Source organism: Blennius ocellaris, assembly GCF_963422515.1.
Source record: "Blennius ocellaris genome assembly, chromosome: 1".
In the NCBI taxonomy this organism is placed as follows: Eukaryota; Metazoa; Chordata; class Actinopteri; order Blenniiformes; family Blenniidae; genus Blennius; species Blennius ocellaris.
The window spans coordinates 4679578-4700427 of NC_137650.1; the positions used below are offsets into that span (position 1 = coordinate 4679578).

A 20850-nucleotide genomic window follows, 5' to 3' on the forward strand; every position below is an offset into this window, starting at 1 on the left:
CGATCATACACCAGCAGATACTCAATCTGGTTACTGCTAAGTAGGGATGTCCGATAATATCGGCCCGCCGATATTGACTTAAAAATTTAATATTTGGAAATATCGGTATCGGATTTTTACAACCGATATCGGAATTTCCGAGTCTGCCTGAACGCAGCATGGGACATTTACGGGCGCGCGCTTGATGACGTTTAACAACAACAAAGACAACATGCTGGACTCGTGGCTAAGAAGGAGAAGCCCGGTGAATGAAATGTCCGTGGAGGACTGGAGGCTCAACCAGGCCCTCTTCCCTGCTGGGCAAGTACCTGACTGCACCCTGCACCAGTGTTGACAGTGAACCACTGTTCAGCACTGGTACCAGTACCTGACTGCACCCTGCACCAGTGTTGACAGTGAACCACTGTTCAGCACTGGTACCAGTACCTGACTGCACCCTGCACCAGTGTTGACGGTGAACCAGTGTTCAGCACTGGTACCAGTACCTGACTGCACCCTGCACCAGTGTTGACAGTGAACCACTGTTCAGCACTGGTACCAGTACCTGACTGCACCCTGCACCAGTGTTGACAGTGAACCAGTGTTCAGCACTGGTTCCAGTACCTGACTGCACCCTGCACCAGTGTTGACGGTGAACCACTGTTCAGCACTGGTACCAGTACCTGACTGCACCCTGCACCAGTGTTGACAGTGAACCACTGTTCACACTGGTACCAGTACCTGACTGCACCCTGCACCAGTGTTGACAGTGAACCAGTGTTCAGCACTGGTACCAGTACCTGACTGCACCCTGCACCAGTGTTGACGGTGAACCAGTGTTCAGCACTGTTGCCCACATCATTGATGAGAAGAGAAATCTCATACATTGCTGAGATGCTGAGATGCTTGTATTCATACAGAAAAATCTACCTCTTACACATGAGGACATGGGGAAAAGAAATAGACCAGTTATATGGACGAGTCAAACAGTCGTTCACTGTCAACACTGGTGCAGGGTGCAGTCAGGTACTTGCGTCTTTGTTTTTGTTGCACTTTAAAGGAGGGCTGTTTTAATTTTGTGAGCATTTCTGTGCCTTTCTTGTTTATATTTGCACTATTTTGTTACTCTTAAAAGAGATTGAGTCCAGTTTGAGTCTATTATTTGACAAGTTATGTCCAGTTATTCATTCATTGACTGTTTACAACTAATGGACTGAAGATATGCCTCTTCCTTTTTTTTTATATTGTCTGTGGTGTTGTTGAGTTTGTTGTTGAGGTTTCTCTCTAACACTAAATAAATATGGCACTTTTTTCCCTAATTTAAGTTGTTGTTCTCTTATTTTTCTCAGTGTGTACATTTGGAAAGCCATGTTTGATTCACATATGCATGCAGTGGGGCATCACAATAAAATTAGGCATAATGTGTTAATTCCACAGTAGGAGATATTTTATGTTGTTGTTACCTAACAGTTTTGATATAAAAAGCCAGCATATATCGGTATCGGTGATATCAGTATCGGAAATTAAGAGTTGGACAATATCGGAATATCGGATATCGGTAGAAAAGCCAATATCGAGCATCCCTACTGCTAAGTGTTAAAAACAATAGAAATATTAGCCATTGTAGGAGCAGACGGAGGCCAGCAACACACAGCGGCGCCATCTTGCAACAGAGCCATCCCCCAGAGCAAACAGATCTCATTTCGCCTCCACACAGCCCTCATCCACCTGGAGGCCCTAACAACCACCCCAGTCTGCCAGTCCAGAGGTACTATCCCCGCCCGCCACGCGATGTTGCAGAGACGAGTCAGCCATGACAGTCCCTGCACATCCAGAGACTTAAGGGACTCTGGGCGAATCTCATCCACTTCCGGTGCTTTGCCACCACAACAGCCTCTGCTTCCTCAACGGAAGACGTGGTGGTGGGATTGAGGAGGTCCTCGAAGTATTTCTTCCACCACCCGACGACATCCCCAGTTGAGGTCAACAGCTCCCCACCTCCACTGTAAACAGTGTTGGTGGAGAACTGCTTCCCTCTCCTGAGGCGCCGGACGGTTTGCCAGAATTTCCTCGGGGCCGACTCCATGGCGTCTCCGAACTCCTCCCAGACCCGAGTTTTTGCCTCCACCACAGTCCGGGCTGCGGCTCGGTTGGCCTGCCAGTACCTGTTGACTGCCTTGGGAGTCCTATGAACTAACAATGCCACAATAGGACTCCTTCTTCAGCTTGACGGCATCCCTTACTTCCGGTTTCCACCACCAGGTTCGGGGATTGCCGCCACGACAGGCGCCAGAGACCCTGCGGCCACAGCTCTGAGCAGCAGCTTCGACATTGGAAGTGGAGAACATGGTTCACTCGGACTCAATGTCTCCAGCCTCCCCCAGGATCTGTGAGAAGCTCTCCTGGAGGTAGGAGTTGAAGGCTGCGCGGACGGAGGGCTCGGCCAGGCGTTCCCAGCAGACCCTCATAACACGTTTGGGCCTGCCGAGTCTGTCCCGCCTCCTCCCGGTCCAGCGCATCCAACTCACCACCAGGTGGTGATCAGTTGGCAGCTCTGCCCCTCTCTTTACCCGAGTGTCCAAGACCAGAGATCAAGCCGGAGATCAGATGACATGACCACAAAGTCTATCATTGACCTCTGGCCTAGGGTGTCCTGGTGCCACGTGCACTTATGGACACCCCTGTGCTCGAACATGGTGTTCGTTATGGACAAACTGTGACTGGCACAGAAGTCCAATAACAGAACACCACTCGGGTTCAGATCGGGGAGGCTGTTCCTCCCAATCACCCCCTTCCAAGTCTCGCTGTCATTGCCCACGTGAGCGTTGAAGTCCCCCAGGAGAACAATGGAGTCCCCAGTTGGAGCACTATCCAGCCCCCCTCCCAGGGACTCCAGCAAGGTTGGGTACTCTGAACTGCTATTTGGTCCATAGGCCGAGACAACAGTCAGAAACCTGTCCCCTACTCTAAGGCGTAGGGATGCAACCCTCTCGTTCATCAGGGTTAACTCCAGCACATGGTGGCTCAGCTGTGGGGAAATAAGCAAGCCCACGCCAGCCTGCCGCCTTACACCGCGGGCAACTCCAGAGAAGAGGGCAACACAGGGCAACACAAGCTCTGGCTCCTTCCCCCACAGCGAGGTCACATTTCACGTCCCGAAAACCAGGTTCTGTTTCCGGGGATTGGGGCCCCTGCCATTGACCCAATCCACACTGCACCCGACCCCTACGGCAGCCTCTGTGAGTGGTGGGCACACAGGAGGATGAGGAGGAGGGTCATCCCTTTGGGCTAAGCCTGGCTGGGTCCTGCGGGCCAGAGCCCAGCCACCAGGCGCTCGCAGAGGAGCCTCAACCCCCGGACTGGCTCCAGGGTGGGGCCCCGGCTGTGCCAAACCAGGCGACATCACTTCTCCATTGTGGTGTATGTCCATAGGGTTGTTTTGGACTGCTTTTAGTCGGACCCGTCACCTAGGATCTGTTTGCCTCGGGAGAGCCTACTGGGGGGCAAAAAGCCCCCCGACAACATAGCTCCGAGGATCATTCGGGTGATCTGCTACCTTACCACGATAAGGTAGCAGTTCATTTCACTATATATTATGACAAGCTTAGTCTCCTTAGACTCCACAACCCATTAGTGTCGTCCCTCCTCCCTCCATCAACTCCACAAACCACCAACATCTTCCCTCCTCCCTCTATAAACTCTACATCAGAATGGCCCTACAGACAGTTTTAGTTACCAGCAGACATGACCCACAAGTGAGTGAGTGAAGCTCCATAATAATTATGAAATAAAATCATGGGATCACCAAAAAACTAAATGAATGAAGGCCGTTGATCCAGATGTGGAACAATGCTTTAAGTGAAAATAAAAAGGTGCTGATACTCCCCTTAATGACATGCTGTCTGTCTGTCATATAAATACAGCACAAAAACAGGCTATTCAGCGGCGTGCACAGACATTTTAGGGGGCAGGTACTCACTGAAACATTTCGGCCGTGGAGAACCACCTGCTGCCTTATTATAGCAGCTTGAGATAAAGTAAATAAATAAAACGTACAGGCACATTGTGTAAGTAATTGAATATTTATTTAGATATGGGCTGATTTAAAAATAAATCAAAGGAAAGAATGAGAGAGAGAGAGAGAAAGAGAGAGAGATGAGTGGATGTCACTACACAGCAGCCTGTTAATACTGTGTTTATACTCCTATTGTCTCTGTGGGGATTCTTTTTATAATTAGCCTGTACTGCATTGCATGTATTGGGTGTAATTTAAGTGTGTAATTGGGAAAAAATGCTACAGTGAATCCATTTAAAAAATGGTACCTGGGGCATGTAGAACAAGAATGTGGTGCAGTTTGCTGAAAACAATCTGCCTGTATAGCAATGTATGTATAGGGTGTCATTTAAGTGTGAAAAATGTTGATGCGGTTGATGATAACGTTGATATGGGCCACAAACAGTACAGTGTATAGTGTACACTATTAAAATAAAATAAAAAAGCTTTGACAGGGCAAGGGCTCTAGCCCATCTTAGGGTGTCACTGTGCATGCAACTGGTGATGTTTTTACGTATATAGATCCATCTTGATAGATCGAGAGAGCTATTGCTCTCTCGATCTATCATTTCATATCGGCCGCACTTGTCTGTAAGCCACAGGTGTCCAAGTTGTAACAGAGCATTCATTTTACTGAGGGATTGTGGTAATTGCATTTATTGTTGTTTTTTTGAAGAAAAAAAAAATCAGTTTTAAACAAGGCTTCCATGGTGGGGCTACGGAATGGTGAGAGAGGGACAGGGAGGGAGGGAGGGAGGGAGAGAGAGAGAGAGAGAGAGAGAGAGAGAGAGAGAGAGAAGGCAATTATGGCAAAAATAAACAAACACTGAGGTTTTATCTCTGTTGATAAAGTATTTGCCAAGTGTGACTCTGATGAGGGAGATTTCCCCCCATTGATCAGCCACGAAGTGCAGCCATGGAACGCAGCAGGTCGGAGTTACGTGACGCATCTGAACGCATCGATGCGCCCATGTATTAGAGATCTGAAGCTCATTAACCCATAAAAAATCCATAAATTAGCTTCATTGCCTCAGGGTTCAAAGTGTGTGAAAAAAGTAGTGGCTTATAGTCTGGAAAATGCTAGAAAAAAGTCCCGGTATGCTGAGGGATAAAATTTAAGCGCTGGTACTACCAACCCATTTATCCCATTGATGTGGAATATGTGTAATTTCCCTGTACACATGTCTAGCCTTGGCAGAGGTCAGAGAGCTCTGATTGCTCTTTTTATTCTTGTTCCTGCCTCAGTGGGAAGGTACTTAAAGATCTCTATCTTCAGCTTCTTCTTCTTTTGAGTTTAAAGGCAGGTGGCATCCATGAAGTTGCATCGCCGCCATCTGCTGGTTTAAACAAGTCTATACAATTCTTGCCACTCTATATTTTCCCCAATAGACCTGGTGCCTTTAGGAAGCCATTTAAACATCTTCCACCCATTCATCTTCCTCCCCACTCCAGTATCTCCTTTACTTCTCCTCCTTCCATTCCTTCCAAAGATTACTATCCCATTTTAATTTTGTTACTGTTCAGTTTTTTTGCAGCGTAACTTATTCTGCACCATTTGGAGCACAGACAGAAAAAGCACATCAAAATGTGCAGGAACCTTCAGGAATAGGTTGCTCCAAGTTTTGTTAATAATTTGGTTAACCAGTTCTGAGAAAATTGCAAAAAAATGCTCCAGCAAAGCGGACAGGCGAGGCACCTCATGGAGGAGATAAAAGAAGATCAATGTCTGTTGCCAGGGAGATGCTAAGATCAAAGCCAGGTACAAAACATTTCCTCTGAAATGTTCTAGTTTATTCTAAAATTTGTGTGGGAATGTGACCAATTGGCCAAGATGTAAATAATGTAATGATTTATAGCTTAGAATGTGTTTAAATGGTAAATATTTCTGTGTTTCTGTCAGAGAATATGATAGTTCATCAATCAGTATCACAGATTTTTATTATAACAAGTTAATGAATAATATGTCCCAAATCTGTCAGTCGTCAATTGTTTTTTGTGCGATTTGATTAAATGTGACTTGATTAAATCAGTTTTTGACATAAGAACATGGATCAGGTCATCGTAAGCACAACTTTCAATGGAAAAGAAGAAAACATTTCAGAGTTTATTTCAATTCATGATCAATTTAAAGCGGCAGTATCCTGTAGTTTTGTCATGTACTTCTATGTTATCACTCACCATTGTTAGCTGGAAGAAGCAGAAAGAAAAGTGGAAGTTAACAAATAGCCGTTCATCCCAATAAAGGATAAATATCCTCCAGGAGACAGCAGGCAGTTTCTCCTCTCATCAGCATGTCACAATGTGCCTCTCACCTTGAGAAGACATCTGCAGCCTGTGGCGGTTTCCACATGGAGGTTTTTCTAGGTTACACTGAACAGACAGGCTGAGGCAGTGGGGGTGGGTAAGCTCTCATTTAATTCAACAGAATGAAATTATACAACGAGTGGTTAAAATCATAAAGGCTAACACTCGAGGGGAACAGGTTGTGCTTGTTTTACATACTTGGTTCATGAGAGGAGATTGAGAAGATACATTTTCTCCTGTTAAAGGTTCGGGAGGAGGACCAGGGAGTTGAGGGGGGGGTATGGTCTCTATCTCAATCCAGTCCACGTTTCACATACCACACATGACCACTCTCAGCCGGACATCCTCAAACACTATAAAACTCACTGAGGAGAAATAGTATATTTTTCTGTATTTCTTACCAAAATAGGACAGTCTCTTCATGTGCTCTTCCTGAGGAGAGACTGAGTGGGGCATTATAATCATCATCATCATCATCTTCATCATCATATTTCAATGATCATCAAACACCACTATGTCATCAAGATTTTGCTTCCATTAAAGTATCTGAGCAACAATTGAAAAAGATTAAAGAGTTAAAAGCCGAGCATTGTCATGGGGCTGATATATACTGGTACAGTACACCGACAAAAATAAATTATTAGAAGACGCACTATAGATCATATATCATATATCTGTGCATGGTGGGTGAATACATGTAAAAATCCAGTCATTCTCTGAAGGAAGCCGACATGCCAGGAGGCCTCTAACAGGTAGAAGCAGAGAAAGACTGAGGTCAGAGGTCAGCCGTGGTGGCTCAACACAGAAGGTGTGGTTTCTTCTTGTCTCTGCTCCATTCGGAGCCTCCACATGAGCATGAAAGCAAACCTGGAGTGTAAACTGGAACTTGAAAACAGATGGTGGGAGAGGAAACGGCTCAGTTCCACTGTACTGCTCCTTTCTTTTTTTTGTTGATGAGTTGAATGCAAGGTGGACCTGCATTCCTCCTCTTCATCCCTCTTCTCCAACTAGAAGTCCATGGACATGGAGCGCTGCTGTTGGTCCACTATGGTGGTGCTGTTTCGAGCGCTGTTCCCACGAACGCTGAGGGTCCCGCAGGCCCCCGCCATCCCGATGCCTCCAGCGATGCCACTGGGTCCGGCCATGCCCCCTCCTCCTCCCATGCCCATGCCGCCGGCCATGGCCACTCCTCCGGTGATTCCGACCGCTCCACCGATTCCTCCTCCGGCAATCCCCGAGGGGCCTCCTCCTCCCATCGCTCCTCCTGCAGTGCCCCCGGGCCCGCGCCCGTAGATCTCACAGGGGATCTCCTCCGTGACTCGGTCCTCGATGACCTGCTGGTCGCAGTCGTGAGTCTGTGAGTGCTGCTTGTAGCCGTAGCAGCTCTTCTTGTAGCTGGCGGTGGAGTTGAAGGTCTTCATGGGTGGCGGCTTGGAGAAGTCGTTGTGGTAGGACAGCTCCATGGAGCTCAGGGTGGTGCGGCTGTGCTTCATGCTGCCTCCGCCTGTGGCCACGGAGGCCTGCGAGCCGCAGTGGTGTTCGTGGACACAGCGGGACATGGTGGAGGAGCGCCGCAGCTTGTGGAAGCTGTCCAGCTCCTCAGACAGGTCCGCCAAGTCTGAGGAGATCTCCTTGTCCCGTAGGGAGAAGAGCTCATAGTGCGGAGGATCGAAGACCTCCTGAAAACCAGCCTTATTGAAGACACCTGGACGTCGAGCTACAACCTGAAACAAAGAGCAGAACCCAATAAACTACAACACGCTGGTCATTATTAAGACACAGGAGGAGGAGACATCACTGTCAGTACAGTCACAGAAAAGAAAAGTCTTTTAGCTAATGTGTAACTGACCAACCTTCAAGTCATACAAAGCAGCTGAAATGCATTCAAATGAAGTGAATGGCATTTTCAGTTCCATACAATCCATTCAATCATTGAGTCTTTGCACACACTCTGTAATAATCAGATTCTTTTTTCCTAATTCACCAAAATCCATATTACAGATCATGTTTTTAATGGAAAGTCTCAGTCAAAATGTCAGCAACTCTGGATCACATTAAGATGAACTGTGTGAGGGTGTTGAAAATAAAGGTTTCTTTTCTGAGTAATCAGCAAAATTCATAAGGAAACTTAAAGCACTTTGCATGTGCCACTTCAATGTTTCACATATTGTACATGCTTGTGAGTTTAATGACACAAATCAACCTTCAGACATTATTACGGACAGTTTCATCCATGTTTTTCATTGTTGTCTTGGCCCTGAGCTGGTAATGACACGTCCGACTCGCTGAAGACGTCAAGAACAAACATGTGTCCACACACTGCAGGTTTACACTTTTGATTAACTTCGGTCCTGATCAAAACTATCAAACACTGAGTTACTTATTAGGATTTTAATTGTCGTGATGTTAAACTATCAGTAACAGTAACGATCAGTCAACATTCAAAGCTGAGCTATAGCTCAGCTTTGAATGTTGACGTGTGATTTAAAGAACTGTGAAAGTATATAAAATAAATTCTTGAGATTCTGAAATTGATTCAACAAATATTTCAGTGAAAATGTTCAAACAGTATCACTGTAGTAGTATTATCAAACAAGACATGCCAGCTGTTATGAATAAGGAAATACCTGATTTCAGTGGTAAACAGTATAAGTGAGTTTGGGTTGACTGATATTCTCAAATTCATTCTAGTTTTTAATGATTATGCATTTAAACAAAGTTTAGTTTCAGAGTTACCAACATTAGCCATTTTATGGCTAATAGAGCACACGAGCAGAAATGTGTTCATAATTTATCAAATGTGTTTATAAATGTTTAGATATGCTCATATTTATTAATGACTGGAAGAGCTTTAAAAAGCACAGTTTATTTCGCAATTCTTTATTGAGGTTTCTTTCAAACGCTTTGAATGATGGATTGATGTGTTGTTTGAAAGTATATCTGATAAACCTTTGATTTTCTCTAAACTCAGACTCACTGTTATTTTTAGTAAACCAGCTCCAAAACACATTTTGTGTTTCTGCTTGTGTTTGCTTACTTTTAAAAAAAGAGTACCAATCTGTGTTCTCTATTCACTAGCTGTTTAAAAGTACAACATTTTACATCACTGGGGGCCTTTCTTGATCTAAAAAAAAGCAAGATTGTTGTAATGAGGTATATATACGTAGTGTATTTAAATGAAGTTAATATTGGCTGGAATTGAATAATAATGAAGAGCCCCCACCTAAGAAATGTATCACCAACCACCACTGCATCTCAGTCAATATTTAGGTAAATCTTTGCTCCAGTCAGGAAAAAATCCACTCTACAGGACCAACCAATTACTTTACCCACTTCATGACTGTCATAAATAATGGCTTCCTGAGTAAGAAACTTGTGTAAATCACAGACTAGTCGAAAAATATATGAGAAAGCTCCACTGAATCAGGAAACTGGGAGCATAGAACTTTACAAATGCGCTGGGCTAAAGGACTGGATACCTTTTTTCTTGGCTGCTTCATCTGGACCAGGATGGAGATGATCAGCAGAACCAGAACGATTCCCGAGGAGACCCCGATGACGGTGCCGTGGGTTTTAGTGATCTGATGGAAAAGACCCTTCGATCGCTTCTCTGCAGACAGAAGAGACGAGAGGTAAATGATGATCAACAAGGAAATAGGACATTTAAAAAAAAAAACAGCCAGGGTCCAATAAGGAGAAGGGAGCAGCAGCAAGTTCTATCAGACCTACTGAAACCTGAAAGAGTGGAAACAGAAGACCCTCACCTTTGCAGTGGTTTTCATCCCATGGGTAGACACAGTTCTGAACTCCGTTGCACACTAGGGAGTTGTTAATACACATGTTGCTGTGGCAGAAGAAGGTATTGGCAGTGCAGGGAGCTGCAGGTTGAAGGAAACATACAGAGAAAATGGAAATGAGAGACGAAGCTGCAGAAGAAGAACATCTGTCTCACAGCACAGGGTAAAAGATGGCTGCAGTGTGAAGATGACCGGCAGCTATTGTCACGATAAAAACATTAAGAACATAAAAAAAACATAAAAGAACAATAATTTGGAACTGTGAGGAGGCCGTTAATAAAAGATGGAAACACTCGAGGCCTAATGGAGACGGCACTCACAAGCTAATGCGCCATCATTCCCTGCAGGCACACGGAGGGACAGCGTGGATTACATGGATCAGTGGGTGTCATCCAGGTGAATGTGTCAGATATATGCACGTCGATTCAAATTAGACAGACACAGTTACTTATATTCTCTTCAAGTGATTCTCATCAACTCCTGCAGTCCAAGTGTTGAGTCAGGACTTCATCTTGAGAGAGAGGTTGACATAAGGATTGAAGTTGTCACTGAAGGCAGGGGGAGGGCCACACCACATTAATGTGACTGTGTGTTATTGAATGAGGAGCGTGACGGCAGAGACAGAGACGACTGGTAATTGTTGCTGGCTGCTGGGCTCAGGAGATCGATGCTGTGCCAGTCGGCAGGCGGAGTCGACAGGCTGAGAGGCAGAGGCAGATTACAGATGCTTTGAAGATGATTCCTATGAGTGGGTGAGGCTGAGGAAGGCTGAGAAACTGCAGTTTCTCATTCTCAGGAGAATTACATCTAAACCTTTATCCCATCATCTGCCTATACTGGTGTGAGGAGACCATCAGGACTGCTGGTTGTACGATACAGGCATGGCTGTGGGAACTTGACGCCTTTAATGTGTCTCTTAAATGGCTCAATTGATCTGGATTGATTGTGATCATGTTTATCTGCCAGTGAAAACCCACACAGGGTCTCAGAAATAGATTTTATCAGCACAGAGAGCACTTCTGATTACTGGTGCATCATTTTATGTCTTCTTCTCAACAAACAATGATGAATTGAAATAAATATTAGCACTTAGGAAGAAATAGCTATTGACAGAGGAGCTATTATTTTCATATACTAAGCATAAACAGCATTTGCCCTCTTTTCAGTGCAGACGATGAATACCAGTCAGTAAGTTATCTTTATTATACTTTGCTGTGAATAACACAATCTAATGTTGGATGGCAGTTCTCAGTATTGTTGTTGTTTAATGCAATATCTTTATTTGATGTGCATATACATATAATGGCCCTGAATTATTGAAGAATCTGAGGTTTAAGCTGTTTAGTCCACACTTATTTTAGTGAGTGTTTTAGGAATATTTCTACACAAACACTTAAACAGATATAGAGCACCACATTTATTATTGAATTATAAGACCACTGACTGTAGAGGAGCCACATTCACACAACACAAGTTCAATAAAACATTGCCGGTCGATATCAGACAACGATCCAGAACCATACGGCATATTATCTAACATAATACAACAGCAGCTGTGAACACAGTTACACTCTACGTACACTGATAGTGAAAACCCTGATGCTGATTATCACCTGAAAGGTAAAGAAATGTTTTTTTAAAGATCCATTGGCATTAAAAAATACAACTGTTCATGCCTTCGTTAAACGCTTGTGATATTTGTCTTTCTCGATAGTCTGCCTTTGTTATTATACTCACGGTTTCTTCATATTTCTCTGAGCTGTGTGATCAGAATTCAGGAGGATGTGAATGGTCCTAAGGACTCTCTGCATAAACCCTGAATGTATAAGCCATTAAGTTCTGACTGCACTGGTTATGGCTTTCTGATGAAAACAACATTAACATTCACACAGGGTTTGGGAAGCGTGCAGGAGAATGTGACAAATAATATCTCAGCGCATTCAGGCATTTAATGAAAATATTACAGAAAAAATAATTCAGCTGGCAGTTTCTGGCACTTCGTGGAGAACCTTTAACAGCGTGTGTAAAGGTCCCTGTCCCTCAAACACGAAGATGCTTAGTGTTTAATTACTTCCACCCAGATCCATTAACCCCACTCAGTTCTTCTTCTCACCATAACAGACACAATAAATGTGTATTTCCCTGTTGTAAGAGACCTATAATGGGCTAAGTGCCATGCTCTGACATGCATTTCAACATCTGCAGAAAAATGCTGGACTAAATAATTGGTTTCTCATATCTGCGTTCCAAACATGGGGCAGTGTAATTGTATGTGTGAGTGAGTGAGTGTGTGTGTGTGTGTGTGTGTGTGTGTGTGTGTGTCCTCCATTCACACTGCTTGGAGGAAAAGGAGAAACTCTAACAGAGTTAAAAACTTACAAAACTGCATTATTCACCTCTGAAATAGTTTGAAATGAACATTGTGCCAAAAGATTCACTTTATAAGCAGGATGTGAGTAACATGAATCAGTGAACTTTTCTACGAAATAAGTACTTCACGCTGGCTGAATGCATTATCGTTTTTGTCAGGATATAAAGTGGGGAAAACAATGTTTGATAAACTGCTGATTTGCAAGTTTTGGCACTTTCAAATAATGGAGGTCTGTAATTTTTACTATTGTCCTTATTACACTATTAAGCCCCATTTGTGATTTTCCGGAAACAACCGCTCCAAAAGGGGGTCGCTTTTCCGCTACAACTCCGTCGGGGTACCCGGGAACGGGTCTGAGTTTGAGGAGCCGTCTGCTGATTGGTCAGTGATTTACTACACGCCCTCAATATTTTAATATGTCGGCTGAATGAATCCTCTGCTGTTACTGTGGTCAGCTTTGCACTGGTTGTTGTTTGTTTTTGTTTTTCTTGTCTTTGCTGCTCAACTTTCGTGTTGGTCGTGAAAGAGTAGATGTGAGGCAGGGGGAGGCCGGGTCTCGGGACTTTGCATCGCGTTGGAGCTTTCTGTTTGCAGCATAGCGTCTGTTTAAATGCGATGCAGCGGCCAGTGGTCGGGCAGAAGGCGGACGCGATGCAAAGAGATGCTCGGAGCAGCATCCGTGTCCGGCATTTGATCAGAAAGCTCAGGGCTCCCGTGTCCCGGTGCAGCGCCCCGGCTGGCCACGGCTCTGTGCCGTGGCCAGCCGGGGCGCGCTACGGGTACGGGGCAAGTCACCGGAGTGTTCGCTCTCTCTGGACCAACAATGGAAGTTGCAGCTGCAGCTCTGCAGCTGCAAAAAATAAAAGTTACCAAAACAACTGTTACCAAAGTTACCAAAACAAAGTGGAGGATGTAAACAACAACAGAGGATTCATAAGATCCAGATGGCTGAGCCTGGCTGAAACGACTGTTGTAACGTCACATATCTGTGGCGCTCTAAGCCCCGCCTACTTTTTAAGCTCCTTTCTGCAGTGGAAACGGGTACCAGATTTGGCTCCAGTTACGCTTTGCTGTACCGCTCCGTTCCGTCCCTGCACTTTTTGTGCGGTGGAAACACGGCTTTAGATCATATATCAGTGCAGGACTATAGCCCCGTCTCCACCGCACACAAGTGCCGGGGCGGAGCGGAGCGGTACGGAGCAGTTCGGAAGCACTAACCCCGACCGAAATTTTGGGTCGTGTCTCCACTGCAGAGAGGAGCATGAAAAGTGGGCGGGGCTTATGAGCTCCGCAGAAATGTGACATTATAACAGAAAAGAACGTCGTCAGATGTAGATCTTATGAATCCTCTGTTGTTGTTTAAATTCTCCACTTTGCACTGTTATTTTTTGCAGCGGAAAAAAAAAAGTTACTTTTTGCAGCAGTCATTTTTTGCAGCAGTCATTTTTTGCAGCGGAGAGCTGCAGCGCAACTTCCGTGTTTGTTTTGAGAGAGCGAGTCGCTCAGCCACTTGCCGGGCGACGTGCCCCGCACTGAGCGCTCGAGTGCGGGGCAAGTGGCCGGAGCGTTCCCCCTGGTTGGCTGAGGCACAGACACGGGAGTCTGAGCTTTCTGCAGGAGGTTCTCCACTCCGCCCCAAGCTCCGAGCTCCTTTTCATGGCTTCCGCGGTCCGTCCCCGCGATAAAGCGCCACTGACCGCGGCTGAACAGAACGCTGACCGCCTCTGGAAAGCGGAGCTGCCGGAGCGCGGTCAGCGCCGGAGACGAAAGCTCCAGACTCCGGTGTCCCGGACGCGCATCCACGCCACGGCCAGCGCTATGCTGCTAACAGAAAACTCCAACGCGATGCAAAGTCCCTCCCCCCGGTCTCCCCCTGCCTCAAGTCGCTCTTTCACAACAAACACTAAAGTTGAGCAGCAAAGAAAAGAAAATGAAAATAAAAACAACCAGTGCACAGCTGACCACACTGACAGCAGAGGCTTCATCCAGCCAGCACATTAAAATATTGAGGGCGTGTCGTAAATCACTGACCAATCAGCAGACAGCAGCTCAAACTCAGACCCGTTCCATGGTCCCCGGCACCCCAACGTATGGGTAGCGAAAAAGCGGTCGCCTTTGGAGCGGTCTAGAGCGGTTTAGACTGCATTCCATGTCGTGAGACGCGAGCCGGAGCGGTTTAAACCCGTCTAGGGTGGTACTTTCTGTGCGGTGGAGACGGGGCTTATTTGTCAAAGGGGGGTGTTGGGCCCTGTGCATCCATGGATCCCTCATCCTCAGGATGAATTGGGGTGGGGTGAACCATGGAAACTGTAAAATTCGCCATTGGTCACGTAACCCTGACAGGGGGGGGGGCACTCTCCCCAAGCTACAGCACTGCTCCCCAGCGCCAGGGGGATCCAAGGCCTCCATCACCAACCGGAGCACCCACCCGGGAAGCTCTGAGGTGAACCCCACTCTGACTGGCTCAGGCCATCCCGAGCACAGCCGGGGGCAGGAACATGATGCACAGGAACAACGAAAAAGAACAAACCCTTTTCAAGACAGTTTCACGTCAGGCCAGACGCAGAGCTACGAATGAGGGAAGCAGAGAGCCGTGTGGTAACACACGCGGACCAGGCTGGGCCTTTCTAACCTCACTGAAGAAGTCGAAAATCCCTGGATTTACTTTTTCTTTCCTTTTCTTTTTTTCCCCTCTTCAACGGGACGCATCGCTACAGATTTGATTCAGATGCGCATGCGCACTATTTCCACCCGCTCCAGGACCTGGAGGCTCAGCTGAACCATGGGGGAGCATCATGTATTCATAGTAAAATGCTGAAACACTTCTGAGGAAAATAAACAATAAGTACACATTAGTTTTTCGTGGCCCTGGTCTCCTTATTCTCGATTATGTGTGTTGTTTTTGAGGTTTATTTGAATCAGAAAATAAATGTAATAAATGATTCAACTGAATAAATAGCTGGCATCCAGAAGGGCAGATATACAGTATATATTAATACATACATATGATTTTATCGGGGTTTTTTTCCTTCCAACATTCTGATTTTCTTTTTCTACTAGTGTCAATAAATTAAAAAACGGACAAGTTACCATGGTCACACACAGCACCGCACCGCCCATGATTGGTGCTGAACAACTGCATGCCCCACAAACAGTAAGTGAGGTTTTGTCCGGGCAGCATTGTTAGATTAGCCTGAAGCTAATACTCTCCTTCTTTAACCCCTCGTGCGTATATCTCGTCACCACGTGTGTTAACTGATCGAGACAAGCTCTCCATATAGCCACAATTAGCATCTGAACTGCTAACTTGTGCTACCGTGATACATCCGTATCGTCAACGGAGTTTAACTGTCTGTCTCAACATCCAATTAAACTCCGGCGTTACAGTAATGATTTTGCCCTGGTGAGAGCGCATGCCCCGCGCATGCCCCGCGCATGCGTGCGACAGCCGTCTTGTTTATCTGGTTGCCAAGCAACTGCCGCGTTCCCAGAAAGAGCGAGTTGAGCGCTTTTAGTGGCTGCGCGGTTCATCGCAATCTCTCTTTACGCTCACCTGGTGGTCGCATCGAGTCATTGCACTCTCTCTACCCTATTGATCGTCATGGTCACCGCCCCGAACTAGACCCCTGCCTCCCTCTGGCGTCTGAGACGGATATTTTGGTACTAGCCATTTCCAGTTTAGCTGGTGGTGCCCCGATTCCATTATTATTTGATAAACACATTTATTAAAATTCATAATTTTTCATTCATAAATTATGTTTGATAATTTATTAACTTTTGAGTAATTACTCAATTACTCGAGGAGTTGTTAATGAGTGAATGACAATTTACTTCCATTAATAATTTTAATTTTTCATAAATAACGTCGAGTGATTTATTACTTTCAGTAATCTATTACTTACAGTAATTTTAGCGCTAATAACCAACCATAAATCCCAACAGGGGTGACATTTTTTGTTAATTATATCGATATCTTTGCTATTTTATTGTTCATATCATACATATCTGAAAAGCAATGTCACATATTTTGTAATTTATTCATCCACTGAGACTTGTACAAAGGCCTCAATTTGTCCAGTGGAGACATTATTTCTATTATGTCAATGCAAAGGTTTATATGTTTTGATTGTAGGAGATAGATTAGTTAGACATTATAAAGCCTGTTCAGTCTGATGATGGGGAAACCTTCTCCAGCTGCCTTTAGAGTTCATCTTTTCACAAACTCAACATGCAAAGATGTTAATGTGATGTGATGTAATGTAATGTGATGTGATGCAATGCAATGTGATGTGATGTAATGTGTTTTGATGTAATGTGATGTAATGTGTTGTGTTGTGATGTAATGCAATGTGATGTGATGTAGTGTGTTTTGATGTAATGTGATGTAATGTAATGTGTTGTGTTGTGTTGTGATGTGATGTGATGTAATGCAATGTAATGTGATGTATTGTGATGTAATAAAGAGCTAGCACCTTAATGGGCTGTTGCTTGACTGCTGATTATGATTAGCAGTTACTTTTATTCAAACAAGCAACCATAAAAGCCAATAGAACAGCATCGTTGGCCTTGTGTTGAGGGAATCAGGATCATGCTGACCTACAAAACTGCGTCCCAGCTGCAGCATTCATATGTAACAACAGATGAATCAGTGACTCGAAAGAAGTTCTTCCAACAAAAGCATATAACCATCAAAGCATCAAACCTGCATCCTCATGGCAGACAGAGTGACACAGTCCAACAGAAAGAACTGTCAGGATGAATGAAAGCATAAGAAGGCTGACTCACGGTCGATGAAGGAGGTGAACAGCATCCGGAAGCGGCTGAGACGGCTTTTCTCATCGGCCCACATTCGCACAACCCCGACTCCATTATCCAGCATCACGTCGTTGGCCACAGTGCTGCAGAATTTGGCCTTGAGGTTCTCGATGGCACTGCTGCCGTCGTATACCGCCACAAAGTTCTTCTTGCACTCATTGGAATGCTCCATCTGGTAGTCGATGAAGCGCAGATAGATCTGCAGACGGACAGAAGGAGGAAATCAAGCACAGGAACATTAAATGTATGGCCATTCATCAGTTCACGTCACTGCTGTCTGAAAAAAATCCCAAACATGAAGGTTTCCATGAAAGCAGCTGGTAGAAAACGATCAAAAACTTCAAGACAGTAACGAGGAGGAGAATAGAATTAGATCAGAGCAGAACTCTCCCTCCACTGTATCTGGACCGGGGTCGAACAACCCACAGTCTGTCTGTCTCTCCTCTCTTTTTCTCCCTAAACTGAACTGGAATAGCAGGACGTATGTTACATTTTAGACTGTTGGATCTTAAAAAGGTTCTAAGTTGAGTTTCGAAATTAAAAAAGAAGAAATGACAGCAAGAGACAAAACATTCTGAGTAGGCAATATTTTGAAAACAACAATGTAAATGAAACCGACTGTTCACCAGCTGATCAAAAATGTAAGACCAAAGCCTTTAAAAACCTAAATCTGCACACAAATTTGGATTCCATGTAATTTCCTGCCAAGTCATCACGCTGTTAGTGTCTCCTGATGGCAGAAGCAAAAAAAGCTCTGTTTTTGAATGTTTTAGGATTGTTGAGCTGCAGAGGTAAAGTCTCTCACAACGGTCTCTCTGTCTGCTGAGGTTGGACGCAGTGAGACAGTCAAAACATGTCACTGACGCCGAGCTGGAGGGTCGTACTGGCTGTCTGTCCAGAGACTGGACATTACTGGTGCTGACTGCAGCCCAGTGACCATCAGATGGCATCTGGGAGGGAAGGGCTTCAAAAAGTATTCAAAGGCCACGTCTCCTTAAGGCCGCAAGATTGTCAGTTTGGACTTGTTTTGACACCAAACATGGGACTTTCAAAATTGGATGATAGTTTTCTTCTCTGATGAGAAAACATTTAACCTTGATGGTCCTGATGACTTCCAACGTTAATGGCATGGCGAGGAGATGCCACCCAAGATGTGTTCTACGTGCCACAGTGGTGGTGGCGGCGCCATCAGGATTTGGTGCTTTTTCAACAAAAGAACTCCAGGTTGTGGCGGAGCATCAAACAGCAGTTGGCGATGTGGAGATGTTTTATGACTGTACGTGACTGACACAATGTCCGCCTGACCAAGGACGTCTTCCAGGACAACAGCGTCACTCTTTTGGACATTCTGCTGTTCTCCTGATCTAAATCTGATTGGCAACATTTAGAATGGAATGGCAAAGGAAGTAGACTGGATCAGTTCCAGACAGTGGAAGTCCTTTGTGAAGCCATCGTCACCACTTGAAGCAACGTTCCCACTGGACTTCTGGAAACTCACATCCAGCAGATGAAGCACATTTTTCAAGCAGTCAACAAGAATGGTGGAGCTAGTTCTTACTTAGTCCTTTTGACACTTTAATTTCTGTTTTGAGGAGTTTTCATTGTGTTTTTTTTAAAGCTCGTCTTAAACTTTTGAGAAGTTGATGAACAGCCTGTTTCAGTTAAATTGTTCAAATCAATCCATGATCAGACCGAGTCAAACATAAAGACAAAATCAACGTGACCAGCATTTGCTAAAACAAGACTGAGGGTACGTCCGAAATGTCTCTCCTCCCTTTTTGTTGTTCCAGCAGAGCAGTGTGCGGCTGGGGGCGCGGCTGACTGCTCCTGGTGCTGCAGACTGGGAAACCTGCAACTGGTCTGCTAATCAACCCCTGTATTTAAGCCTGATGAGCTCAGCACTATTCTGCCAGATTATTCCTTCCTGTTCAGTCCTGCTGGTGGCTTATTCCTCGTGTTCTGGTGTTACCTGCTCCAGTGAAGTTCTTCAGCTCCCTGACTCTTCTGCCTGCTCTTGACCTGTTTTTTTATTAAATGAACTCGCCTGCGGCCTCTGTCTCTGCTTTGGGATTCAAAAGTTAAACTTCACACCTCACTCCTTATCTATCGACTTTCACTGAACCCCGGAAGTGTTTTGTGTAGCGGCCATGACAAATACTGTCGGAATTCTCAAGAAGCAAAGAAAAGGAGGTTCGTTGCTTCCTTTAGAGCCTCCTTTAGCATAGGATAGCATTAATGCACACTTTCGCAAAGGAGGCAAGCTCCTGCTGCCCCACAATTCCTTGCGGCGACATTTAAAGGGACCTGCTCAGCCGAACGTTTACGGAAAACGACAATGGCGGAAAAAGGATGCAGATCATGTAAGTTACCAAAGCAATAATCTGCTGGAACAACTTGACATCATCTAAAACCCTAAAATGTGCTTTTTGTTGTCCATTTTCGGAAACTTGTGTTTCTTCCCCCACCACGGCACGTCACTAACTTGTGCCAGTGTCGCATTATTATGACATCACTAAGTGAAAGTTCGGTCCGACTGCCGCACCAACGTGAACACCTTTCACTGACTACTTTAGGAACCCTTCTCACTCCTTTCCTTGACCGTGTGACGTCATCCACGGGGTTAAGTGAAAGTCGATAGATAAGGAGACAGGAGGGACATTCCAGACGTAGCCTGAGACTCAGAAGTGACATGCAGTTTGAGAGAGTCAGCAAGCTGCTATGATGCTAATACTGCCTGCATGCGTCTCCTGAATCAAGGGGTTAAAGCAGGAAGGTGTGTTTGTCCTGACCTTGGACTGAGGAGGGGCCTTGATGGTCCAGATACAGTCCAGAGCATCTCCAGGTTTCACCCGCTCCTCCTCCTCCACCTGACTGGAGCGAATAATCCCATCCCATCCTCCAATCTCAAACTGACAGTCTGACCCGAGGACAGGAGACACATGGAGAAAGTAATTAGAGTATTGGTAAAAAGGGAGAACAGCAGACAGAATTAAAGGAAGAAATTAAGACAGGTTGAGGAGGAGGACAGAGGAGTGTGTGTGTGTGTGTGTGTGTGTGTGTGTGTGTGTGTGTGTGTGTGTGTGTGTGTGTGTGTGTGTGTGTGTGTGTGTGTGTGTGTGTGTGTGTGTGTGTGTGTGTGTGTGTGTGTGTGTGTGTGTGTGTGTGTGTGTGTGTGCGTGCATGCGTGCGTGTGTGTGTGTATTCTTTCACAGGAGGAGCCGGGAGCTTACCTGGGATGGGGTTTAACAGTCCACCCACGTGCAGATGGAAGTCAGGGTCTGAAATGATCACATTAGAGAGAAACATTATTCTCAATTCACACAGAGGAAGAGGGAGAGGAGAGGAGAGGAGAGGAGAGGAGAGGAGAGGAGAGGAGAGGAGAGGAGAGGAGAGGAGAGGAGAGGAGAGGTATTTTTTTTTAGGTTTTTAAAAATCCCTTAATTAAAACATTGCATTTTACTTTACAACAATCATAATTGAACTAATAAAATGAGTTTCCTTTGTCAAAAACAAATCTTCAAATCATCATC

General features: G+C 45.2%; 1 protein-coding gene across 1 annotated transcript in view; it reads right to left on the reverse strand.

The window, feature by feature from the left end:
- Nucleotides 1-7344: 7344 nt before the first annotated feature.
- neto2a (neuropilin (NRP) and tolloid (TLL)-like 2a) overlaps nucleotides 7345-20850 on the reverse strand; it is a gene marked incomplete at both ends in the record, with an annotated part of 33387 nt that continues 19881 nt past the window's right edge. The window contains 6 exons of the mRNA XM_080520237.1: nucleotides 7345-8061; nucleotides 9817-9947; nucleotides 10102-10215; nucleotides 17291-17519; nucleotides 20110-20237; nucleotides 20551-20598. Coding sequence (XP_080376363.1) covers nucleotides 7345-8061; nucleotides 9817-9947; nucleotides 10102-10215; nucleotides 17291-17519; nucleotides 20110-20237; nucleotides 20551-20598 — 1367 coding nt within the window. The remainder of the gene's footprint in view (nucleotides 8062-9816; nucleotides 9948-10101; nucleotides 10216-17290; nucleotides 17520-20109; nucleotides 20238-20550; nucleotides 20599-20850) is intronic.